At 39.7% G+C, this 20,885-nt stretch overlaps 2 protein-coding genes across 2 annotated transcripts; one reads left to right on the top strand and one right to left on the bottom strand.

Annotated features, from left to right (window-relative positions):
• Positions 1 to 2,866: 2,866 nt before the first annotated feature.
• On the bottom strand, positions 2,867 to 15,710 carry arel1 (apoptosis resistant E3 ubiquitin protein ligase 1). Its single transcript, XM_073483382.1, has 22 exons — positions 15,658 to 15,710; positions 14,508 to 14,740; positions 13,855 to 14,023; positions 12,022 to 12,242; positions 11,402 to 11,473; positions 10,859 to 11,085; positions 10,526 to 10,763; positions 10,250 to 10,419; positions 9,880 to 10,060; positions 8,949 to 9,193; positions 8,736 to 8,813; positions 8,503 to 8,644; positions 8,280 to 8,401; positions 8,075 to 8,150; positions 7,368 to 7,477; positions 7,092 to 7,271; positions 6,673 to 6,798; positions 5,227 to 5,356; positions 5,062 to 5,120; positions 4,888 to 4,977; positions 4,623 to 4,798; positions 2,867 to 3,212 (listed from the first exon to the last, which is right to left on the bottom strand). The coding sequence occupies exons 2-22, from the start codon at positions 14,653 to 14,655 to the stop codon at positions 3,110 to 3,112; spliced, it is 3,063 nt and encodes a 1,020-aa protein (XP_073339483.1). The 5' UTR covers positions 14,656 to 14,740; positions 15,658 to 15,710; the 3' UTR covers positions 2,867 to 3,109.
• On the top strand, positions 15,710 to 19,028 carry fcf1 (FCF1 rRNA-processing protein). The gene is made up of 8 exons (XM_073483383.1): positions 15,710 to 15,793; positions 16,410 to 16,474; positions 16,634 to 16,705; positions 16,785 to 16,933; positions 17,023 to 17,095; positions 17,201 to 17,288; positions 18,511 to 18,605; positions 18,771 to 19,028. The coding sequence occupies exons 1-8, from the start codon at positions 15,791 to 15,793 to the stop codon at positions 18,817 to 18,819; spliced, it is 594 nt and encodes a 197-aa protein (XP_073339484.1). The 5' UTR covers positions 15,710 to 15,790; the 3' UTR covers positions 18,820 to 19,028.
• The last annotated feature ends 1,857 nt before the right edge of the window (positions 19,029 to 20,885 follow it).

Raw genomic sequence — 20,885 nt, 5'->3', positions numbered from 1 at the left:
TGACGATTACTTTTATCATTGATTAATTTGGTGATTATTTTATTAATGGAATAATTGCTTTGTCTATAAAATGTCCAAAAAAGTGTGAAAAAGAGCCAAAAGTGACAATTTACCATCATAAATGACAGAAAAGTAGCAAAGCCTTACATTTAAGAAAATGGAACAAGCTAATTTTTACTTTTTGCTTGAAAAATTACTGAAACATTTTTCTTTTCAATTATCTAAGTTGGCATGAATTTTCCTTCAATGGATGTTTTTGTTGCTATTTTTATGCATCAAACCCTCTTATGATTAAAGACCGTTCCATGTATTAAGACAACAGGGCTACCAGTGATGAGATCTTCCAAGTCATTACCTCAAGTGAAGGCAAAAACATTGTGAAGCTTATTTTCATTATATTGAGAACACTTTTGGTCTTCTTTCTCAGATGACCTCTTGGCAAATTTTGGAATCACTGGTTTGTGTGTGTGAAACCCTTCCTCAAGCCTCAAGCAAAATGTCAAATGCCAAGTTTTAAAAGTGCATTTTCTTATCTACCAAAGCTTTTCCATTTTGAGTTTATTTTTAATTGCCTTTTTCAATTTCACATTTAAAATTTAAGCTTTCAGTGTGAGCATTTTTTAATTTTAATTTGCTTTTTCCATTTTTTTTAAGTTTAATTGCAACCTGATTGTCCAAGTAGTGTAGTCAAAATGATCTATCCATTTAATTTTATCTCTTTACATTTTCTATTTGGACTTTGATTTTGACCAAAAATATCCTCCAGTTCTTCTGTACCCCGTGCCAAATGCAAATCCAGGTTTAAAGTGTAAGAAGGTTGCGTAATCACGCTGTTTCACACAATCCAAATATGATGCGCAAAAAATAAAGTGAGATAAGGTCATAAGAATTTAGTCCATCATTTTTATTCCCATAAACAAAGGGCCTGCAGTGCAGAGAATCTCAAACATTCATCAGCAAAGACTTTGCCATTAAAAAAAGAAAAGAAAAAGGGACCCCAGCTTCAAAGTCATCGGCAAATATTTCACAATATCTACAATGCTAAAAGTCACACTCATGTCATCTAACCCAGAAACAACCTAAACATAAAACAGAGTAATAGATGCTCATGAAAAGCAAAAACATTAAACAAGAACATAAAACTACAGGACAGACCTCCTTCATATTTGTTTATAATGGTCCTATCTAACGGGACAGCTAACACATGTGATGCTTAAACTACCTTTTACTTCATATAAATATGATATCAGCCATTGGTACTGGTGCTGAGAACACACCCTTCATGAAACATTTTCATAAGCACTTATAACATTTTCACTTGTCTCCTCAGCACATCAGGTCAACATTGCACAACCCAAACAAACATAAACCCTCTTATAAACCTCTTAACACTGTAAAAAGCCAGCTAAAGCACAAGCGAATACCCATCAAATCCCAAGCGGACGCTGCATTGGCTCGGGTGAACCGATGCAGTTTATCCCAACCTGCAGCAACTACAGTCAGAATGTGTCATCTTTGCCTTTGAATAAAAACAACATCGAATCTCTTAGTGGCCGAGTCAAACTTTCACTGCCGACTGTGAGAAAAATGTGAGGAGTGAAACTGCATCCAGAGTGCTCTGAGGGGAAACGTGAACATAAATACAAATATTAATGAGAAGATGAATCCATTAATGTTTTCTTTTTTGTTTCCAAGTCTAAACATGAATTTTCCTAAACACTCTGGCAGCACACACTGTTAAAAAAAACATATGACTAATGAACATGTAAACTCTGGAACAGCAAAGGAATTGCTACAGAATTATCAACAGAAAAAAAAGAGAAAAAAAACAATTGTTGGCTCAGGATATTGACAGTACGGACAGCATTGAAGATAAATAGTTTTACAATAACATAAAGGATAGAAACGCCACTGATATAATGCTTTAGTTTACTGAGGATGTGGGATAATATGGCTAAAGGTTGTATTGTCAGGACTGGAAGGAGGCAACTATGAACAAACTATGCTTTGCTATACATGTGCTTGAACAGAGGATGCAAAGGTGGCATAGGAGATTCTGAGGTAAACCCATAAAAGGCTGTGAATGTAAAAGTAAAACGCATTCAGCATATATAACAACATTTTTGTTATACATGGGCTCTCCCCAACATCCAACCAACACTCACATCCACAGTGACCCCTGCATGTACTAGAAGAAAAGTCAGAATATATGTATTACCTGTTGACTACGCACCTCTCTGGATACAATCAGAGGCAAAGGGCATGAATAAGGCAGGTTATAAAACAATAACAAAAACATTTTCCCACTCCAGACGAACATATTTTAAACAGTAGGGGTCAACACAAATGTTCTTTCAAGACACAATAAGTTAAAAACATGTATAAACAATAGAAATTACTTGGCTTTTTTAAAACCTATTAATTTCTGAATGAAAAAAAAAAAGCTTATAGAAATCATATAAACTCTCAACCCATCAAACGTGCAACAATAAAGAAATCCCTTCTCCTTTAATGTCAAATCAAAAAAAGGTAACCAGATGAATATAACCAGATGTATACACACTCCTATGTACAAGTATTGAAATAAAAGAGTGATATTATATATTTACATACACACATCAGTCCCTGATCGATTAAGGCCAAAGTGCTGGAGATGCACGCGTCACCCACGTCACAAGTAGGCTGCCGTTGCACTTAAGTGTTCCTCAGTTTGCAAAACGCAAAAAAAAGTAGTTATACAGTAATACTCAAGGCCTTTGCTCTAGTCTTTCAAACATATAAAACTAAGCTAACTTTAGCATTAAGAAATAAAACTAGCCCAAACCTCACCCTTTTCAGCAGTTCCTGGTTTCTTTTTTTTTTTGTACAAAAGCAAGATATTTATATACATACAGTAGTACAGGAGTTCACATCATTGAGTCCCGGGATCAGGTCAGCCTTCTTCCTGTAACGCCCTCTCATCCTGAGAGAGTATTTAGAGGGAGTCTGGGTGATTCTCTGCCAAGACGCCCACTGTTAAATGCAGATGAATGCAGGGAACAGGTACACTGGAACGGGCAGTGCTAGCTCCTCTTGTACAAGTGGGCCCACAGTGCCAGCGATGGGAGAGTCAGAGCATGCCGAAGCCCTCGCTGCCCTCACTGATTGCCAGCTTCAACATCTTGTGCAGCTCCTCGTAGGAGTCGTAGGTCGGGAGGCACAGCTGGTTAAAACTAGAAAGAAAAGAGGACCATACAGAGACGGCAAACATTTAGATCCCAATAAAGCATTTATTTAACTGTGATTTAACCATTTGACAATCTTGAGAATAAATGTATGGTGATTTAAATATACTGTATATATATATTTTTCTTAGTGTTAACAAATCCAATGAAAAGACAGAAACCAACAATGACTTAGTTGTAAGCATTTCCTGTCCTGACATATCTTAGTCCTCTGTACCATAGAGCTCCATTGTTGCCCAAGAGCTATTTAAAACACATCAATAAGCCACACTGTGCACTGGGTGACATGTTGCGTCATTACTAAACACACAGCAATTGTAGTTTATTTTGAGTTATTCCTACATACATTTATTAAATACTTAATAGAGGAACTCATATGTATTCATCTGCCTCTGAAAATTGATGAAGATTAATTTATTGTCAATGTACACCAGGCACAATATACCCCTTTTTTGTGTAACTTTTGCAAAAAACTACAGTGTCCAGCGGCCATACTCATAAATGTTCCAAGTAAGAATTGCTCCAAGTGACGAAATTCTAAGCAAAGTTTTAAGACTAGATCCTTGTAGTTATTCACAAAGCATCTTAGCCCTGAAGTGAGAAGGAGAACTTTTAAATGCCTTAAGAGTTTCTTAAGCAGAGGAGAAAATGGTGGAAAAACGAAGAGGGAGGAGAAATATTCTCCAAACACAGAATGACAGTGAGTTAATGAAATGTTACAGTTTAGGGATAATGTTTGCGGTCGAACTCATTAGAGATGCGCCCACATCTCTGACACGCAGTAATGCTATAAACAGCAGAAATCAAAGTGATCACAACACTGAGATATTTGGCAACTGTAAAAAAATGTTTTAAAAAAAGTAAAATATGCAACAACAACACAGTGAGGGCACACAAAGTACAGCTGAGGTTGATGGGAATTCTCAGATTCAGATTCTTATCTGATGCCTCTAACAGCCAGTATTACTGGAGAGATGATGGGAATTGAGGAGGGGAGAACAAAGGCCTCCAACCGGACTCAACCTGGAACAAATACAGTTTTGACCTAATGATTGTGCTAAAGAAAAAGCCAGTAGTTCACAAAAATCATTGGGATACATCATCTGGGAACCATGAATGTCTGTACAAAATATCTGCACCCATCCATCCAGTAGATGTTGAGATATTCCACAGGAAAAGTTAAAACTATGACCTGTTGGTGGGGCTTGGTGAAAAGTCAGTGATCACCAAGTTGGTAGAATTCATCATCTGAGGACCATGAATGCCAGTACAAAATTTTATGGCAATCCTTAAAAAATGTTTCATTGCCGTTTCAGTCTTGACCAAAGTGGTGGACCATCCGACATTGCCATCTCTAAAACCTCAAGTCTTTTGTTTTGCTTGTGTTTTCCTACTCACCACGTGTGTGCAGTGGGCAGGGTGCTGTGTGTGGGGGCAGCGATGATCTGGAAGGAGGGGCAAAGGGTGTTGAATCCTCCAGGTGGAAGCTGTGAGGAGCCGGTGGTGAACTGCAACAGACGAGCCAACTCCTCCTGGGTGAAGCTAGACACCACGGCCCAGAACCACTTCATCACCTGCGGAACAGAAATTCAACATACTCAGACATTTCTGTCACTGACCTGCTGTTAAAAGAAAATGGAAACAGAGAATTTCCATGACATACTTTCTCTCTGAAGTGCCACGATCCTCCGACAATCACAGCATGGGCCTTGAAGTCCTGCACGTTTATATCCCCGGTGCCACACATTAACAGCTGAAAAGATTAAACGGAAAAATTCATAATTAGCCAGTGGCATTTTAAAGATCAACAGGATTTCATTATAAACATCACACATACCTCCAACTCATTCTCATCAAATATGGCTAGCAGGTTTTCTGGAACCAGTTCGTTCAAACCTGCAATTAATCAGGAAATGACTCTAATTACATGAACATTACCGGAGTTCTCAAACGAGAGAAACTGGCAAAACATATCAGACTGCAGCTGTGCTGGTTTCCTCACCTTTCAGGAAGTGTTCCACCTCATCTCTCACCTGGCTGGCCAGTCTGTACTGGGCCAGCAGGTTGAGATAATGCATCTTGTTTTCATTGGTAACAGCAATCTGAGCTCCCCCTGATATCAACTCCACCACCTGCAAGAGAACATGTGGCAGGATGTTAATGTTGGCCAAATTACATAAGAAGAATGAAACAGTTTACAAATCTCTTGTTGTGTGGGTCTCAAAGACCAGTACAGGCAAGGTGGCAGAGACGGGATGAGAATATGAGTTCAGTAAGAGTTTACAAACTTTATTGACCTGTAAAATCTAATAGTACAGGTCTGACACTTCAAAACAACAACAATCCATTGATGTATCGATTCAGCATTCATAGTCTAATGTGATTGATGCCAAGTGACCTTTGATCTATATCATCATCTTAAAGACACATCTTTATTTTAAAATTCCCCTGGCACGTCCGTGTCACCTACACCATCTAAGTGCAGCTCCTTACTAAACATTCAAACAGTGTTAGCGCCGGGTAGGTAATGGCAAGTAGAAAAGAACAAGACGATGAGGATATTTAGTCCCCTCTTGTAAACAATTCATCAGTGTGAAATATTTTGGATTTCTGAGAAAAGACGGGTCAAACTCAAACAGGAGATCTCAGCATTTCGCTCTCACTAAAGCAGTATTAACTACTCTGTTTCAACAGTGTTGTCAATTCAAGTGTGGTGTGTTAAATTGTGCTCTGTCACAAGATGCAGTGACTTAAAGAAACCGTGAAAGGGTAGTATAAATAATACATGTAATTTGTGAAGCTTGAGTAAAGGAACTGTGATGAACTGGCGACTTATCCAGGGTGTACCCCGCCATCGCCCAATGTCAGCTGGGATCGGCTCCAGCCCCCCCGTGACCCTGAAAAGGATACGCGGTTTCAGATAATGGATGACTGGATGGAGTAAAGGGAGTCTGCTAACCTCAAGGCTAATTTATGCAATGTTAAATGCCAAATTGTTCCGTGGCAGACTTTGTGATACTGGAAAATACTGTATCATTGAATTTAAATAATACAATATTGTATCGTTATGAAACCTGTGATCGTGATTTACACACCTACTAACACGTGTGTGTTTGGTTGTCCTGCACTTTTATGCATTAGTAGAAATGTTTGGGCAATATGTCTCTAATTAATAACAAGTGGGTTGAACTCTGTTTCAACATGGGAAGTCACACATCCACTTATTGTGTGGTATTTTTATAACCGAGCAACAAAGTTTACAAAGGGCCAAGAATACCAAACTCTACTCATCCACCTTTATGTAAACTCAACACTCCCCCTCTTAAAGAAAAACGAGTAGCTTGCCAAACAACCAATATGGTTCCTTTTGCTTGGTTTATTGCTCCTATCTCCTGTGAAATTACATCAGGGATAAAAACAAAGGTTCCTTTCCAAAGTGTTGCCTCACCTTCTCCAGCTGTCCTGACTTGCTGTACTTCTCCTCGGCGAACACCAGGTCCATTTCGCTCACATCATTGTTTAGGATGAAGCAGACTTTAGTTTTGTAGAACTCCTGGTCGTCCGTCTCAAAGTACTGCGTGTGGAAAACAATACGAAAACATAAGAAAATGAAGTTCTTAAATAAACATGGCACTTAATCTTCTCGATGGAGGGATAAAAACATGATTGAGTCGGCTTTAGTTCTCTGCTTTGAAATCTTGGGAAGTTGGATAAATGGCAAAACATGCTGGCTTGTTCTCCACGAAATAAATAATGCCAAGAAAGACGTCAATGAGTTTCTTGGCTTTACGATGAAAGTTTCAAGTGATGAGACAGACCAGCTGACAGCAGAAGGTAAACAATCAAAACCTGTACTGTGTTCCATACCTTGTAGTTCATCCTGAGGCCAATAATCTGGGCCAAGAAGGACCGTGTAAAGCGAGCTCGGACCAGCTGTTTGTAGGCCCCACCCAGCGCCGACTCATACAGGCACTTCCCTACGATGCGACCCGCAAACTCATACATCTTTAGACGCAGGTGGGCTGGGCGTTCAGCGTTTGGGTGCACCTGGAAAATGAAGATGAATGCTCTCTTTTATTTTTTCTTAATTGCAGCCACAGGTGATTTTGAATGTGGTTTATGTGGTAATAAAGAATAACGTACGAGGCCCTGGTTGTTGTCGCTGAAGCGGGTGAACAGCTGGTTGGAGGTGTCAAAGAGCGTCTTACAAATCAACTCAAACCACTCCCTGCGAGGCCCTCCCCAGTCCAGAGCTGCAGGGAAATGTCAAAGGTTTTAGCGGTGTGGTCACCTCAATGAAAAACTGGGTCTGTAACTTTCTATTAGGAAATTTTGAGGCCTTTTTGTTTTTATGTAAAGTGCTAGCAGCAACAGAAAAAGTTTAGAAATTTTAACCTAAAATGGACAGATTGCCTCACAATTAAGATACGTATTTATCGTCTTTCCTGTGGCGCTATTCATCCATCTAGATTATTTGGTGTGAGATGCTGAGTTTTGAAGATATCTAAGTTAGAGATGTCTACTTTCTCTATAACATAATGGAACAAAGAAACACTCAACAGCAATGTCTCTCTTCAGAAATCATGACCCAGTTACTCGACATAATGCAAAGACCTTGTTCTGAGCAACAACAGGCGAGCTAACTAAGCTAACTAAGCTTCCAGAGGAGGCAGACATCTCTACAGCCTGCATCTCCAACACTCTGCAGCTCACACCAAAACAGTCTTGATGGATTAATAGTACGACAGGTAAGAGAAAAGATATGTATTTTTGATTTTTGGATGAACTGTCCCTTTAAAGGTACACTGAAGACAGCTTGTACCTCAGTTATATTCAAATGTGTCGTTTACCTTCCTCATCCTGAAACACGACCTCAAAGTTCTTACTCCAGTCTGACACAGAGAAGTTCCTCGTTGCCTTCAGGGACTGAGCAACAGCGGGAGAGACAGATAAATGAGAGAGTTCAATTCACTGGAGCCACATGACTGACTGATTACATGCACATATGTTTTATAATGCAATGCTTATGAAACAGTGTTATGAAGCAGCACTCACTGAATCTAGAATGCAGTGTCGAGTGATTTTTAGGCAGGTCTTGGTGCGAGGTCTCTTGGAGTGAATGTGCCTGAGTTCACGTTGAAAGAAGTTCACCTTGTCTTGGAAGGTTTCAGAGCCACCTATGGACAATATCATCAAATTACTGCTGCGGTCCACATCAAAGGCAGTATTCACTAAGTGCAGCTTGATGCAACAGTAGTAACATTAGACTGAGACGAACCAATGTTCTTGTGTAGGAAGCGAATGAAGGTGGCAGCCATGATGTTCCTGTCTTTGCAGCTGAGCTCCACGGGAGGCTGTATCCCATCATCCACCACGAGAGTTAGGTACTTGTGAACCGGGTCAGGACCATAATAAGTGAACTAGGAAGAGAGCAGGAGATTATGGTGAGCTTGTCAAACCAAATGCAAGTGGGCCTGTTTTATATATTTTTTTGACATCAGCACTGCTTACCTTTGTTCCTGGACATACTCGAAAGGTGAAAAGGCGCCACGGAATAATTTTCAGGTAGAACTCCTTCACGGATAGTTGCTGTTTGACATAAAAGTCCAAGTTATGTTGCATCAATGTTGAGTTCAACCCTCTCAAATACAGAATCTCTTACTTTATTACAGTGACAGAAAAATCACACTAACTAAAACTAACCTCTATATGCTGGCCACTTACCTTTGGCGATATGTAACAGTAGACCTTTTTTGGTTTCTTAACCTTCTCAGGTTGTCCCTCCACAGGAGAGTCGTGCTCATCCTCCTCTTCTCCCATGGAGGGCCTCCTCTGGGGAGCTAGCAAAGAGGAGGCTGGTAACTGCCATGAGGAACTGCTGTAGTTCCCACTGCTGTAAAGGTATGCCTCAAAGTAGATACTTATGCCTGGAGTGGAAACATTCTTCTCCACACAGGCCTTCTCATTCTCTGAAATATGTAATGAGAATATGAGTTATAGACTTTGAAAACACACGCTGAAGGAACAAAAATAAATCTCTTCAATGCACCCAAACGTTATTAGAAAAGTGCATTGCATTCCTGGAGCCTCATTACAGACATTTTTGGCTAGTCCTGTATCTTAGGCTTCAAATATAGTAAAGAAAACCCTATCTTCCTATTACTGAAGCAATTACAAAACTCAGGTTTCTATCCTATACCATCTCAGACTTCATATCTTACCTTAAACAGCCTTACATTGATGTTAGCTTATCAAACAGGATAATAACAGTGTTAGTTTCTCCAACAGTTACCGTTTCAGTAGCCTTTCAATCCAAATATGTCGGGGTGTATGTTGTTCCCCATCTTCATTATCATTGCCATACAGACATAACAACAGTGCTGCTGCAATTATTGGCAGTTCTTTTGAATCTATGCCACCTAACTTAGTTTTTGTAACTTCTTTTCAGTTAGGATGGTTCTGTTACAGCTAAAATCCTATCCTAAGATAAGGTATGTAGTTAGGAGACTTGTTTCTGTCATTCCAAAAAATCTAAATGTCATCCTAAACTCAGATAGGATATCATTTCAGACTTTGGAAGTCTCTATAATGAGGCCCCTGGGACAAATTTCTTCTATAGTAGTGTATTTTTCTTCAGAACGGAAAGAATGCTCACCATTGAGAACAATAATGTCAAATTCCCCGTTGCTGAGTGGCTGGTCTTTGTAGGAGATGCGGGCCCTGAAACAGCCCGTCCTCCTTAGGGTCAATCTCAGCATCACTTGACACTGCTGCTTGTTGAGTGAAACTGACTTACTATAGTACCCCTCCAGATTGTCATCGTCCGCTGTGCCCAGCTGGAAAAACAGGAAAACTAAAATAAATCCCAGCTTGGAACAGACTAGTAAGTATCTATTCTGTGAAGTAGGTGATTGTGCAATTGGGAAATTAAGAGTGAGGAGAAATGCTGGCTTTCATTTTTACATTTGTAATCAAGACATTAACGACAGTATAACGGATAATAGGGAAGGGGTTTGTTGCCTTACAGAGTGCACATGGACGCTGTAGTTGGCTTCATCTGTCAGAGACGTGGAGTTACTGGTTGGGTTTCCATACTCGTCCCGAGGTTCAATCTGCAAAGTGTGCTGCTGGCCATTTGTTAGCACCAGGGTGGAGAAATGGTAGGCTATCTTGGTTTTGGATGGGACAACTGTACCTGAAATGAACAAAAGAGCACAAGAATACTCAATCAACACTTGGCAAATTAGTAATTAAACATATCAAATCATGGGTTGGATCTGTAACAGATACAGTAGTAATACCTGGCTGGAATATCTTGTAATAAGGGCTGTATGCCACATTGAGGCCACCCAGCTTGACGGCAACCTCATAGCGTCCGGCCTTGCGCACTGTGAAGGCCACCTTGACTACGTTGGACTCTGGTTCTTGCAGAACCTCCTGTGTAACAGGGATGTCCAGAGCCAGTTCAATGTGAGTGATGTTGACCCTCAGTCCCACTGGCCGATGAGCCGGGAAAGGCTGGCCATTCTTGTAGAACAGCTGAGAAGACAAAAGGACAAACTGAGTATAATTCAATACAGAAAATAAAAAAATCCATTCTACATTGATGAACTTAGTTTTGCAACCCAATATACCTGGACCCTGAAACTCATAGTCTGTCCAACTTCCTGCGGCTCTTTCCAATCCCAAGACACCTTGCAGGAACGTGGGTCCAGGTAGTTGCCCCGGACATAGTCGTAGATGCTGCGGTCACCGCGTCGCCCTGGATCCTCATTCTGCAGGAAGCTGACCACCCTCGCTGCAAGCTCGCAGAGGAACTTGATGGTAAAGACAAACGCTATGATGGAAACAGTAATTCCACCTGCCACAGGAAGGGAAGAAACACAGGAGAAAGGTTGTTGGCAGGTGTTTGCAATAAACATAAGGCATTTATTAGTTTTTTTTTAAATAAGTTGATTCACTACTAAAACAGAGATTTAAGTTTGACAAAGATTTATGAGACCAAAATTTTATAACAAACCCTTCTGTACAAACACTATGAAGCACATTTGTAAAACCAGTACTACTACATCATCAGTATATGCTTGCATGAACAGTATGAATGAGCCACCTAGTAGCACCTACAGTACCACCCATATCAGTCCAAACTCCAATCACAGCAACAACACAGGACTCACCAATAACGTAAAACATGAGGTCCCTTATCAAGAAGCACAGCGCCACAGTACAGCCAAATATGAGAGCTCCCGCTGAAAAGACAAGAGGACAATGCACCAATGAATAATTAAGATGAAGACAATACACTCTTACACGCTGTCCTGTCAAATGAAGCAACAACAAACAATGTGTGATTTATGTGACCAGTTGTGAACTTTTGTAAGGAAGTCAAAAACCACACTCTGGGCAAAAATATTAATATAATAAGGGTACTATGTGTATAATAACAAGTAATATGGTTGTGCATTAGGAATGCCATTATGTTGCCCTACATTTATCCTTAATAGGACTGAACACTGTGTTTTCATGAGGGAGAAAAACACAGAAAATCAAACAGATGTTAGGCTGTACATTGAGATGAAGCAACACTAAGATTAGTGTTCTCCAACACTTCACTTGAGCTACACTCAAATGATGTGTGACTCTTGTTGCAACACCATTTATGAAAACACTTAGCAGCACGTAGCAACAGTGCAATCCATCGCATGTTTATGTCTTATATCAAAATGCCTCCTGACATTTTGCAGCTGTGGAACGTGACCCAAACTACAACAATTCGAAGGCAAGAAAATGATCTCACCAATTGACCACTTCTCATTCAGACGCCTCTCAGCAAGGCTGTGCACCAGCCGGATCTCGTAGTCCTGGTCACGACTCCCCCTGGACGTCTGGAGGATTTTGATGCCTGTAGACAACCTTATGTAGTCTTCGTAGTAGTAGCCCCAGGCAGCTAGAGACAGCTGCAGTTGACTGTCAAACTGTGACAGGTCATCCAGATTCACACAACCCAAGGTTTTCAGTCTGTGTTGGGAAACAAAAGCGAAAGTACGTGCAGTTACGTAAAGAGCAGGTGTGGCAGCAATGCTTAAATACTTTCCAAGTAAAGCCATTAGAAATACAACCCCATCATGATTGCTCAGTGTTGCCCTACACCAACTGAGCAATACTGCTGACTGAACTGCTAACAGGGTGTCCCACACACAAAACAAACACTGTCTTTTTGTGAAACTCTGCAAGAATAACCCGGATCTTATCAGCTTAACTCTTTAGTTATGTCAACAACAAGGGTGAGGTGGTGCGGCATGCAGGGTTCTCCCTCCCATTATAAGGCTTAGGTACAACATCCAAGCCGTTTTGGGCACCACCTGAGCCAAATGAATGAAACATCAATGTGGAGAGCATCAAAACAAACTAAATGACTTTTCTAATGTTTCAATGTTCATAGTACTTATATGTAGCACCATACAGAGGTCTAGATAAACGCAGCAGAGGAAAATGCTAAATAAATTGTTTCAACCAATAAACCCAAAACAGAATCTCCTATAGTAAAGCTACTATTGCAGCATTGCATCTTTGTCTGTTGACACTAGGAACAGGCTAGTGTGGAAATTAACCTTAGTGTACCGTAGTGTAATTATAATGGCCACACATTATTATTGTAATAATTACTGAAATAAGATGAAAATCTTTTAGCTGTATTAACACATACTTTAAGGGCTAAACATTCACAGAAAACTTTTTCCCCCTTAGTAACATTTAACATCAACAAAATATAAAAGTCATAGTTTATTTTTGTACAGAAAAATAAACATGCGACTTTACTAACATTTTTAAGCAAAGCTCATGTATGTGACATTGTTTCCTTTTAATGTCATGTAGAATATGAATTAACAAGCATGCTGCTGCGTACAGTTCATAGTGTGTGGTGTGTAAAGACCTGTTATGACAGTAAGTCACTGAATCAAAGCTCTCCCAGAATCTTTGAAAAAAAAGGTATACAGTCCAATGAATAAAGATGGAGGCAGCGGTAGTGTGACAGCCACGACCTTCAGAAAGATGACACTGTGCCCCCTTATCAATGTCAGATAGTTTTGCTTATTAACATGATAAACAACTATGATATGATTCTGTGTTTGAGACAGACAACTGACCTTTAGAAACATTACAATTGACTTTCCCTCCACTGAGACAGGGCAAACAGGCAACATTTTGATAAAGCAGCAACTACTTATCATAGCCGGCGGTGATTGCATCAAGCACCCAACACACATACACACAAACATCTGCATTGCTGCAGGGTCTCACGCTAACAGTCTCTAAAGAATACTTTCTACTGCAGTGACCCTCTGAAACACTGCAGCCTCCACAGCCCAGTGTCAGCAAACTCAGCTAACCATAAATGCAGAGGGTGCCCTCAAGTGGACATATACAAATATAGCTTGTGTGAACCAGCATTAAACATGACTGTAAACACATAGCCAATTCAAGACTCTACAGAAAAAAGTAACAAACTTTCCGGGAAAAATCGACATTTTATGACACGCCAACAAGAAATTATTCCTAAAACGAAAGCTGCAAATGACTGTATGTCAGATTGGTGTAGATGTTAGAGTTAAGACCTTTCATTGCTTACGTATGGTAATAATGCTCCAGGTTCTGGGAGCAAAGCCACTCCTGGAAGGCAAAATCTCGGAGCAGCTGGATGTGGGCCTCTGCAATCTCCCTCCAGCGCTGCTGTTCCTTCACCACCTCTTCCAGACGACTCAGTACACTCAGACTCAGTTCCTCCAGTGTCTGTACATCTGGATGACACATGAACAGCACAGAGAAATCCCCAATCACATAACTTTCCAACAAATCAACATTAGTACTGCTTGAGCACGGGCTTAAATACTCATCAAAGTCTATCATAATGAGCATTTAAGCCTGTGCTGATTGTCCGTGCATGCCACAGGCATCTCATAAGCCTGAATATTCAGTGTTCAAAACCAAAAAAGTGACCAGGGTCAAAGCAATAAGCAAAACGATCTCCTTGCATTAATCATAGTTCAAGTCCAGTTAAACATGACACTTATCCCTGGTATATCTGCTAAAGGTGAAAAGTGCTGGATGTAAGCTCATGTTTTGAGAAACCATCCTAACCAGAAAGTTCCAAGCAATTAGAACTTTTCTTGCAGGTCACTGAATCTACACCTGCTTACTTCACCCTGGATTAGACCATCAACCAAACTTCTATGCTGCAACGCTCATGTGAATCTCAAACGGAGATGACTGTAACCCACTGACCTTCGAATAAGTGTCCGTACTGAGAGAGGCTATGTCCTTGGAGCCATTCCTCAATCTGACTTTCTTTTCCTTTCTTCCAGCGCACTTCCCAGAAGAAGATCCACGACACAGAGCAGAGGAGGAAGGTCAGGAAGAAGCGGCGGTCCATCAGACCATCTTTCAGCCTTCACTGAGATCCCTCCGTGCTCAAAGGAAAAGTGCCTCTCACCAGGGGGCCAGTCAAGTCAAGGATCCTATGAGTGAAGAAAAAACTGCTTAGGCTCCAAACAGCTAGACCAAAATACAGGAATAAATGTTACATTTTCAGCAGATGAATTCTTCAGAGGAACAATGGTCAATTAGACTGTATATGATGAGAGCTTCACAACAACCTGCTTTGCCAAGAAAGCATGAATATTTAAGTGTCACCTTGGAGAAGTGTTGGCTGATGGGAGAATAACATTACATGTAATCTACGGCACTGAAATATGTATGAAGAACTTGGCTAAAGAATGGTCATAAAACTCTAACTAGCATCTGTTTGGCGAGGATAAGCTACCTAACTCATATAAACCAGGTCTAAATTACACTCTAAAACCCATTCAACAATACCAGTTCAGACGATGGTGGTATTGATAATGACGTGTTGTGTAGAAGTGCTAGCTCAGGTGTCAAAACGTTTCCAAATGTCATCCGCTGCCACGGTCATAAACAACCAGATGGCCAACAAAACAGGCTATCTAAACAGCCAGCTTTGGTTGAGTTTTGCCGGACAGTTGCATGAACGACGGTTCAAAAGCCAGAAAACACAGGGAGCAGAGCATTGCGTTTAACAAGCTAACTGCAATATCATCACTTCTCGCAGGTCTATTGACACCATGAGCGCAAGGTAAAGCTGGAGGCTAATGTTAACAACTGTTAGCATGGTACTGACAAACTGCCACGGTAGCATCAGTTGTACAGCGAACACCGACAGCACAATGCTACCTGCTAGCCAAGTTAGCCAACAATGTAAGCGAATTTTCACAAAGCTCGTCGCAAACCCACGTTGTTTATCAAGACGAAAGTCGCAACACGTCCACTAGACGTCTCTTGCAAATGCACGGCTACACAAAGCAAAACTGAACATGCAAAAATGTCATTAATCTCTGCCATCAAACACTGCATCTACCTTCGTCTGTCAGGCATTAGCTTAGCACCCGGAAAATGCGCAGAAAAGGTGTCGCTTTTTGATTACGTCACCTGTATGCGCATCGATACACGAGGGGAGCAAGCTCACTCAGCTGTAGTCTCAACTTTAAAATATGGTATGTAATCTCTAACTGTGTTATAGTTACACCACGGCTCTCCTTCTAATTGTTGTACCTTAAAGTGTACTGTTCTGTATATCATTAAGTAGGCGTTGACGCTTTTTTGGCAGACAAGCCACTGAGCTAAGTTAGCTAACTGTTAGCCTAGCGCATCAATGTTAAGTAAGCTAACTTGTGCCTCACGTTATAGCTGCTGAAAGCAATATTCAACTTAATATGTGATTTACATTTGTCACTCCAAAGGTTTTGGCCACAAAATGAATCAAATTCAGTCGGCAGTTGTCAACCTGAGACGTTGTGACCACAAATGTAGCCCTGTGGTTAGATTTTCAGTGTTGAGCTAATGAATTCGGTGTTTGTTTTGTAAATAACTGTATAAGTCGTATTCATATCTAAAGAACAGCTTCAATAATCAGTTTTGTTTCTCTGTTACTAAACTTTGAGCTGTTAAAGACGGTAGCTGAATACTTAATCAGTAGATTGCTGATGTTGTGCTCGAATTCTCCATTAACACTGTTTAACAGTGTCCACTCCTGCAGTAAAATAATAGATACTGTTAGTTGTGATATCTTGTTTGTAACCAATTACTCTGTGTTTCATTTGTTCGGTCTAGGGGAAGCAGAAAACAAAGAAGTTTGCTGTCATGAAGAGAATGATCAATCTGAAAGATCACAGAATGTGAGTTTAAATAATTGCTACTCACCCTTGACTTAGCCATCTTATTTGTTAGCTCTGTACAGTTTATTAATCAAGCTTATTCTCATGCACAAATGCAACAAAACAAACAGTAAAAGCAGTTTGCGGATCATAAAGGACTCCTATTCTTTATTTTTATAGAAAAGAGAAGGACCGAGCCAAAGCAACAGAGAAAAAGAAGAAAGATCCCTCCGAGCTTAAGGAAAGAGAAGTGTAAGTTGGACACACTACAGCTTGCATTAAATGATGAGTTGTGGTGGATGGCTCTTTAACTTCATTTCTTTTTGCACAGTTCAAAGCACCCATCATGCCTGTTCTTCCAGTACAACACTCAGCTTGGTCCACCATACCACATTCTTATCGACACAAATTTCATCAACTTCTCCATCAAGGCCAAATTGGACATCGTTCAGTCTATGATGGACTGCCTGTATGCAAAATGTAAGTACTGCTGCCAATTATTATTATTAATAACGATACTTAGTGAGCATGGAAATAATTTTTTCCCCCTGCAATTCTGTCCAATCCAGGCATCCCATATATCACAGACTGCGTGATGGCTGAGATTGAAAAGCTTGGAATGAAGTACAGAGTCGCACTCAGGTACAAGCTGCTGAATATAAATTAGCACAAGGGTCATCAACCTATTCTGTCTTCTTAAAAATAATTCTTCATATATGACATTTTTTGTGTGTTTTGTTTTTGCAGGATAGCCAAGGATCCGAGGTTTGAGCGCCTGCCGTGCGCACACAAGGGAACATATGCTGATGACTGTTTAGTCCAAAGGGTAACACAGGTAATTTGCTTTAAAGTACAACTGCAGCTTTACACACGTGTAATCGAATGTCAAGAGTTCACTTCATGATGAACACTACAGTATGTTGAGTAAGAGTCGTTTTCAGCTGATCATAGCAGGAAAAGCACAGTGTACTGTAATTGACTCCATTAGGTGAGCTACTTTAAGGGTCCTTGTATTGTGCTTTAAATACTATTTGCTTTAAGTATACAACATCTGTGATTTTCCTGCTATGAGCATTAAAAGTGTCTGCCGCGGAAAAGGTCTATAACATGCATGAATGGTGTGCACAGTAGCAGCAGCAGTGTGTGGAAAAATAAAGATAACATCATGATAGTTGCATTTCTAGGTCTAGAAGGCCATAAGATGTATTGAATTACTTTAGATGTACAGACCTGCATTGTACAAAACTGTCCATTTATCAATATATCCATTCATTTTACTCAGAGGTATCTTCTGAATGAGGCATACATATTTTCATATATGACCAGATGGCAATCCTAGTTGTACAGTTATTCACATTTAGGATGTTATTATAGTCGTACGTACAGAAATGTGTCAAGAAACGTGCATAAAATTATATATTTTATGCAGAAGAGTGCATCGCATTTACAAGTATTTTGACTGCTTTTTAAAGCCTGACCTGCGGCACAGATAATCTGCTTCACATCCTTTAAATCTGTTCAAATTGTCATTCTTCTGCTCTTACTGTGTGTGAAGGTGCACAACGTTGCAGCAAAGTAACTACATTTCTAATACATGCTGAAAACAGGTGTTGGCCCCTGAAGTTTTACTGTAATTGTAAAACTGATAACTGGGAAATTCAATGATAATAAAAAAAACATTATGAGATGTCATAAACAAAAGTTGGTTCACAAAGAGACTGTAAAAATCAACTGGTACAGTGTGTAGAGTAAAAGAGAAGGCAATACAACTTAAAAATCATGAATTAAGAATCACAAAGCTGCTGTAATTACAAGGGCATTTTGATAAAAGATGCTTGTCAATATTTGCTCTGTCACAGATTTGACTAAATGCTGAATGTAACGATGTCACTTAAACTGCTGTAGAACTGCTACAGAGTTGTGGTCACTACTTGCTACAGAACAAGCAATAAAATTAACTGCTGGTAGTGCAACAATCAATTCATCATTGTGGGTAAATGTATATCATATAACTCTATGTAGTTTTGGCACTTACTTACATAAAAATATTTCCACAGCACAAGTGTTACATCCTGGCTACCGTGGACAGAGATCTGAAGAGAAGGATCAGGAAGATCCCCGGGGTGCCCATCATGTACATCTCAAACCACAGGTAACACTGCTCCAAAATATAGCTTTAACTATGTGGTAACTTATGATGTGTGTGTTTTTTCTTTCATAACATGTCACACACATTTCAATCAGCCTCATTCTAGAGTAAGTTAAAGCTTCATCAGAAACACAGCTGTATTAATTTTGTTTTGTTTTTTTCATACAGGTACAACATTGAGCGGATGCCTGACGACTATGGTGCACCAAGGTTTTAATATTCCTACAACTGAACCGGACCTGTATATAGATGGAAATTTCCTGTTTGATTTTGCTTTCCTTTTTATATATATATCAAGAATATTGTGAGGTTATGAAGTTTGATTTGGTCAGGATGGGGAGTGTTTGATCTAACTGCAAATCACTTTAAGTTTTGTTGTTCTTATGAACCATTTTGTGATGAGAATAAATGAGTTGTTGAAATGCATGTTGTCTTCAGTCTGCAGTTTTTCCAACACCAAAAATGTATACAGGCATGTTGATGAGCAAAGATACAAATTTACCACGGCAAACAACCTAGGCAAATAGTTTCATGTTTTGCATAGTTGTGGCTGTCTTCTTTATTATACGATTATGTTAGTTTATTCTAGTATAAACAATAAATAAATGATGATTGAAATAATTTGTTAAATCTACTGTAACATGACCAGTGCATGTTGGAATTTAAACTGAGGGTAAAAACTATACTTTGTCACTCTTTGGCATTTCTTGTAAACAACAGGGTGTCTGCAGATCCTCAAAAGTGTTAAATATCTAAAATTCAATTAGGTCTTAAAAGTCATAAAATGATACAAATCAATAAACCTACCTCTGAACCTAATACTGGCTTTTTACTTTATACTTGCACTTACCTGTTGGTGAAATGTAAATTAACCCAACTCACTCTAATAACCATAGCCCTACATAAAACCTACCTCTGCACAAGACCGCATATAAGCTACATACTCTGTACCTTTTAAAGAGGAGAAGAAATCAGTGAGGGAATTCAGACCTGGTATTAACACCCGTCCGATCCGATTACAAGTGGACATCTTAAAGCCCGTCAGTTTACATCTGGCATTAATGTGAATCGTGTGAACACTTTTGATTGGACCTCACTTCCTCGCTCTATATGCAAATTAACACGTACAACGTTGGGACGAACAGACATGATGTTTTTTAAACAAAGAAAGAAATATCTTTGTATTACATTTACTGAATTTACAAGAAGACCCAAATAGTTAAGAATGTTGACAGTGTTTTACAAAGTTTATAAAGTTTCTCCTAACTCAACAACTCACAAAATTCAGCAGATCTTTAAGGGAGTCTGGGTATTTTCTCCAAGGCCAACAAAGTTGCTTATATTGGTTACTGCTTCCTGTATTTCTAAAATTTGACATGTTTCTGTCCATAAAATGTTTACTTTCTTTCATAAATTTAGTGTAAACTGGGAAATCAGTTGAAACAGTGTGTTCAAACAGCTGCTAAATGTTGGCAGGTTAGATGGACTGTAGACACAAAGCAGACAGGCTGGTACAGCAATGCTGTGACAAACAGACACTTTTTACAGGGAAATAAACAACTTAATGTTTTGCATTCAATTCCAAATTGAAGGCATGAATGATTTAGAATTTGCTGTAGCTGTTTCGAAAATTTTAAGTTTCTCCTCACGCAGCAATTCCTAAAATTGGGCAATTTGTAAGGGAGTCTGGGGATATTGAGGTTACTCGTCCAATTGTAAGCTGAACCACAATCAGACACGTCTGCTTCTAAAATTGGCAGGTTCAGAGAGCCCAAACGCTTAGTTTGCATTACAGTGAACTACATGAAAATCAGTGTTCAGTGTGATCAATTCTGCCTGTTGTTGTGGCTTCTTTTTTTCCAGCTGAGGATGTTATTAAAGTAGACGGTCCTTCAATGTGGCCCAAGACAAAAGAATTGTGGTCACATGCGGCCCAGACCACCTCTGACTGTGGTCTAAGCAATCAGATCTCAAATGTGTCCTCAATGCATCTTGGGGGTATTCACACCTGTACTGTACATCCGTCCACTTGTGATCAGATTACTCAAGACATATGTTGATATCAAGTGTGAACAGGGTCAGTGTGTGCTGACATGAAACCGAAAAACCACGACATGCAGTGAGAAGCATAAAGACTGCAGAAACAAAGCAGCGACTTGGAGAATAGGTGAAAACATAACTTAGAAGTGTTGTTCCTGAGACCACTGCAGCTAAATGCTCAACTATACCTTCTGTTAATTAGATTAAAAATACAAATTTCTGTTGAAAGATCTCAACTTCATA

This window comes from Pagrus major, chromosome 16 (assembly GCF_040436345.1).
Source record: "Pagrus major chromosome 16, Pma_NU_1.0".
NCBI lineage: Eukaryota > Metazoa > Chordata > Actinopteri > Spariformes > Sparidae > Pagrus > Pagrus major.
The sequence above is the reverse complement of the archived record's forward strand: the minus strand, read 5'-3'. Positions and strand labels throughout refer to the sequence as shown.

Coding starts and splice junctions, on each gene's coding strand:
- arel1 (XM_073483382.1), bottom strand. CDS start 14,655: ATGGACCGCCGCTTCTTCCTGACCTTCCTCCTCTGCTCTGTGTCGTGG. Junction 6,799..7,091: donor GCCTCAGGATGAACTACAAG/GTATGGAACACA, acceptor TTCCACACGCAG/TACTTTGAGACGGACGACCA. Junction 5,121..5,226: donor GGTGGAACACTTCCTGAAAG/GTGAGGAAACCA, acceptor GATTAATTGCAG/GTTTGAACGAACTGGTTCCA.
- fcf1 (XM_073483383.1), top strand. Junction 16,706..16,784: donor GAGCTTAAGGAAAGAGAAGT/GTAAGTTGGACA, acceptor CTTTTTGCACAG/TTCAAAGCACCCATCATGCC. Junction 17,289..18,510: donor TAGTCCAAAGGGTAACACAG/GTAATTTGCTTT, acceptor ATATTTCCACAG/CACAAGTGTTACATCCTGGC.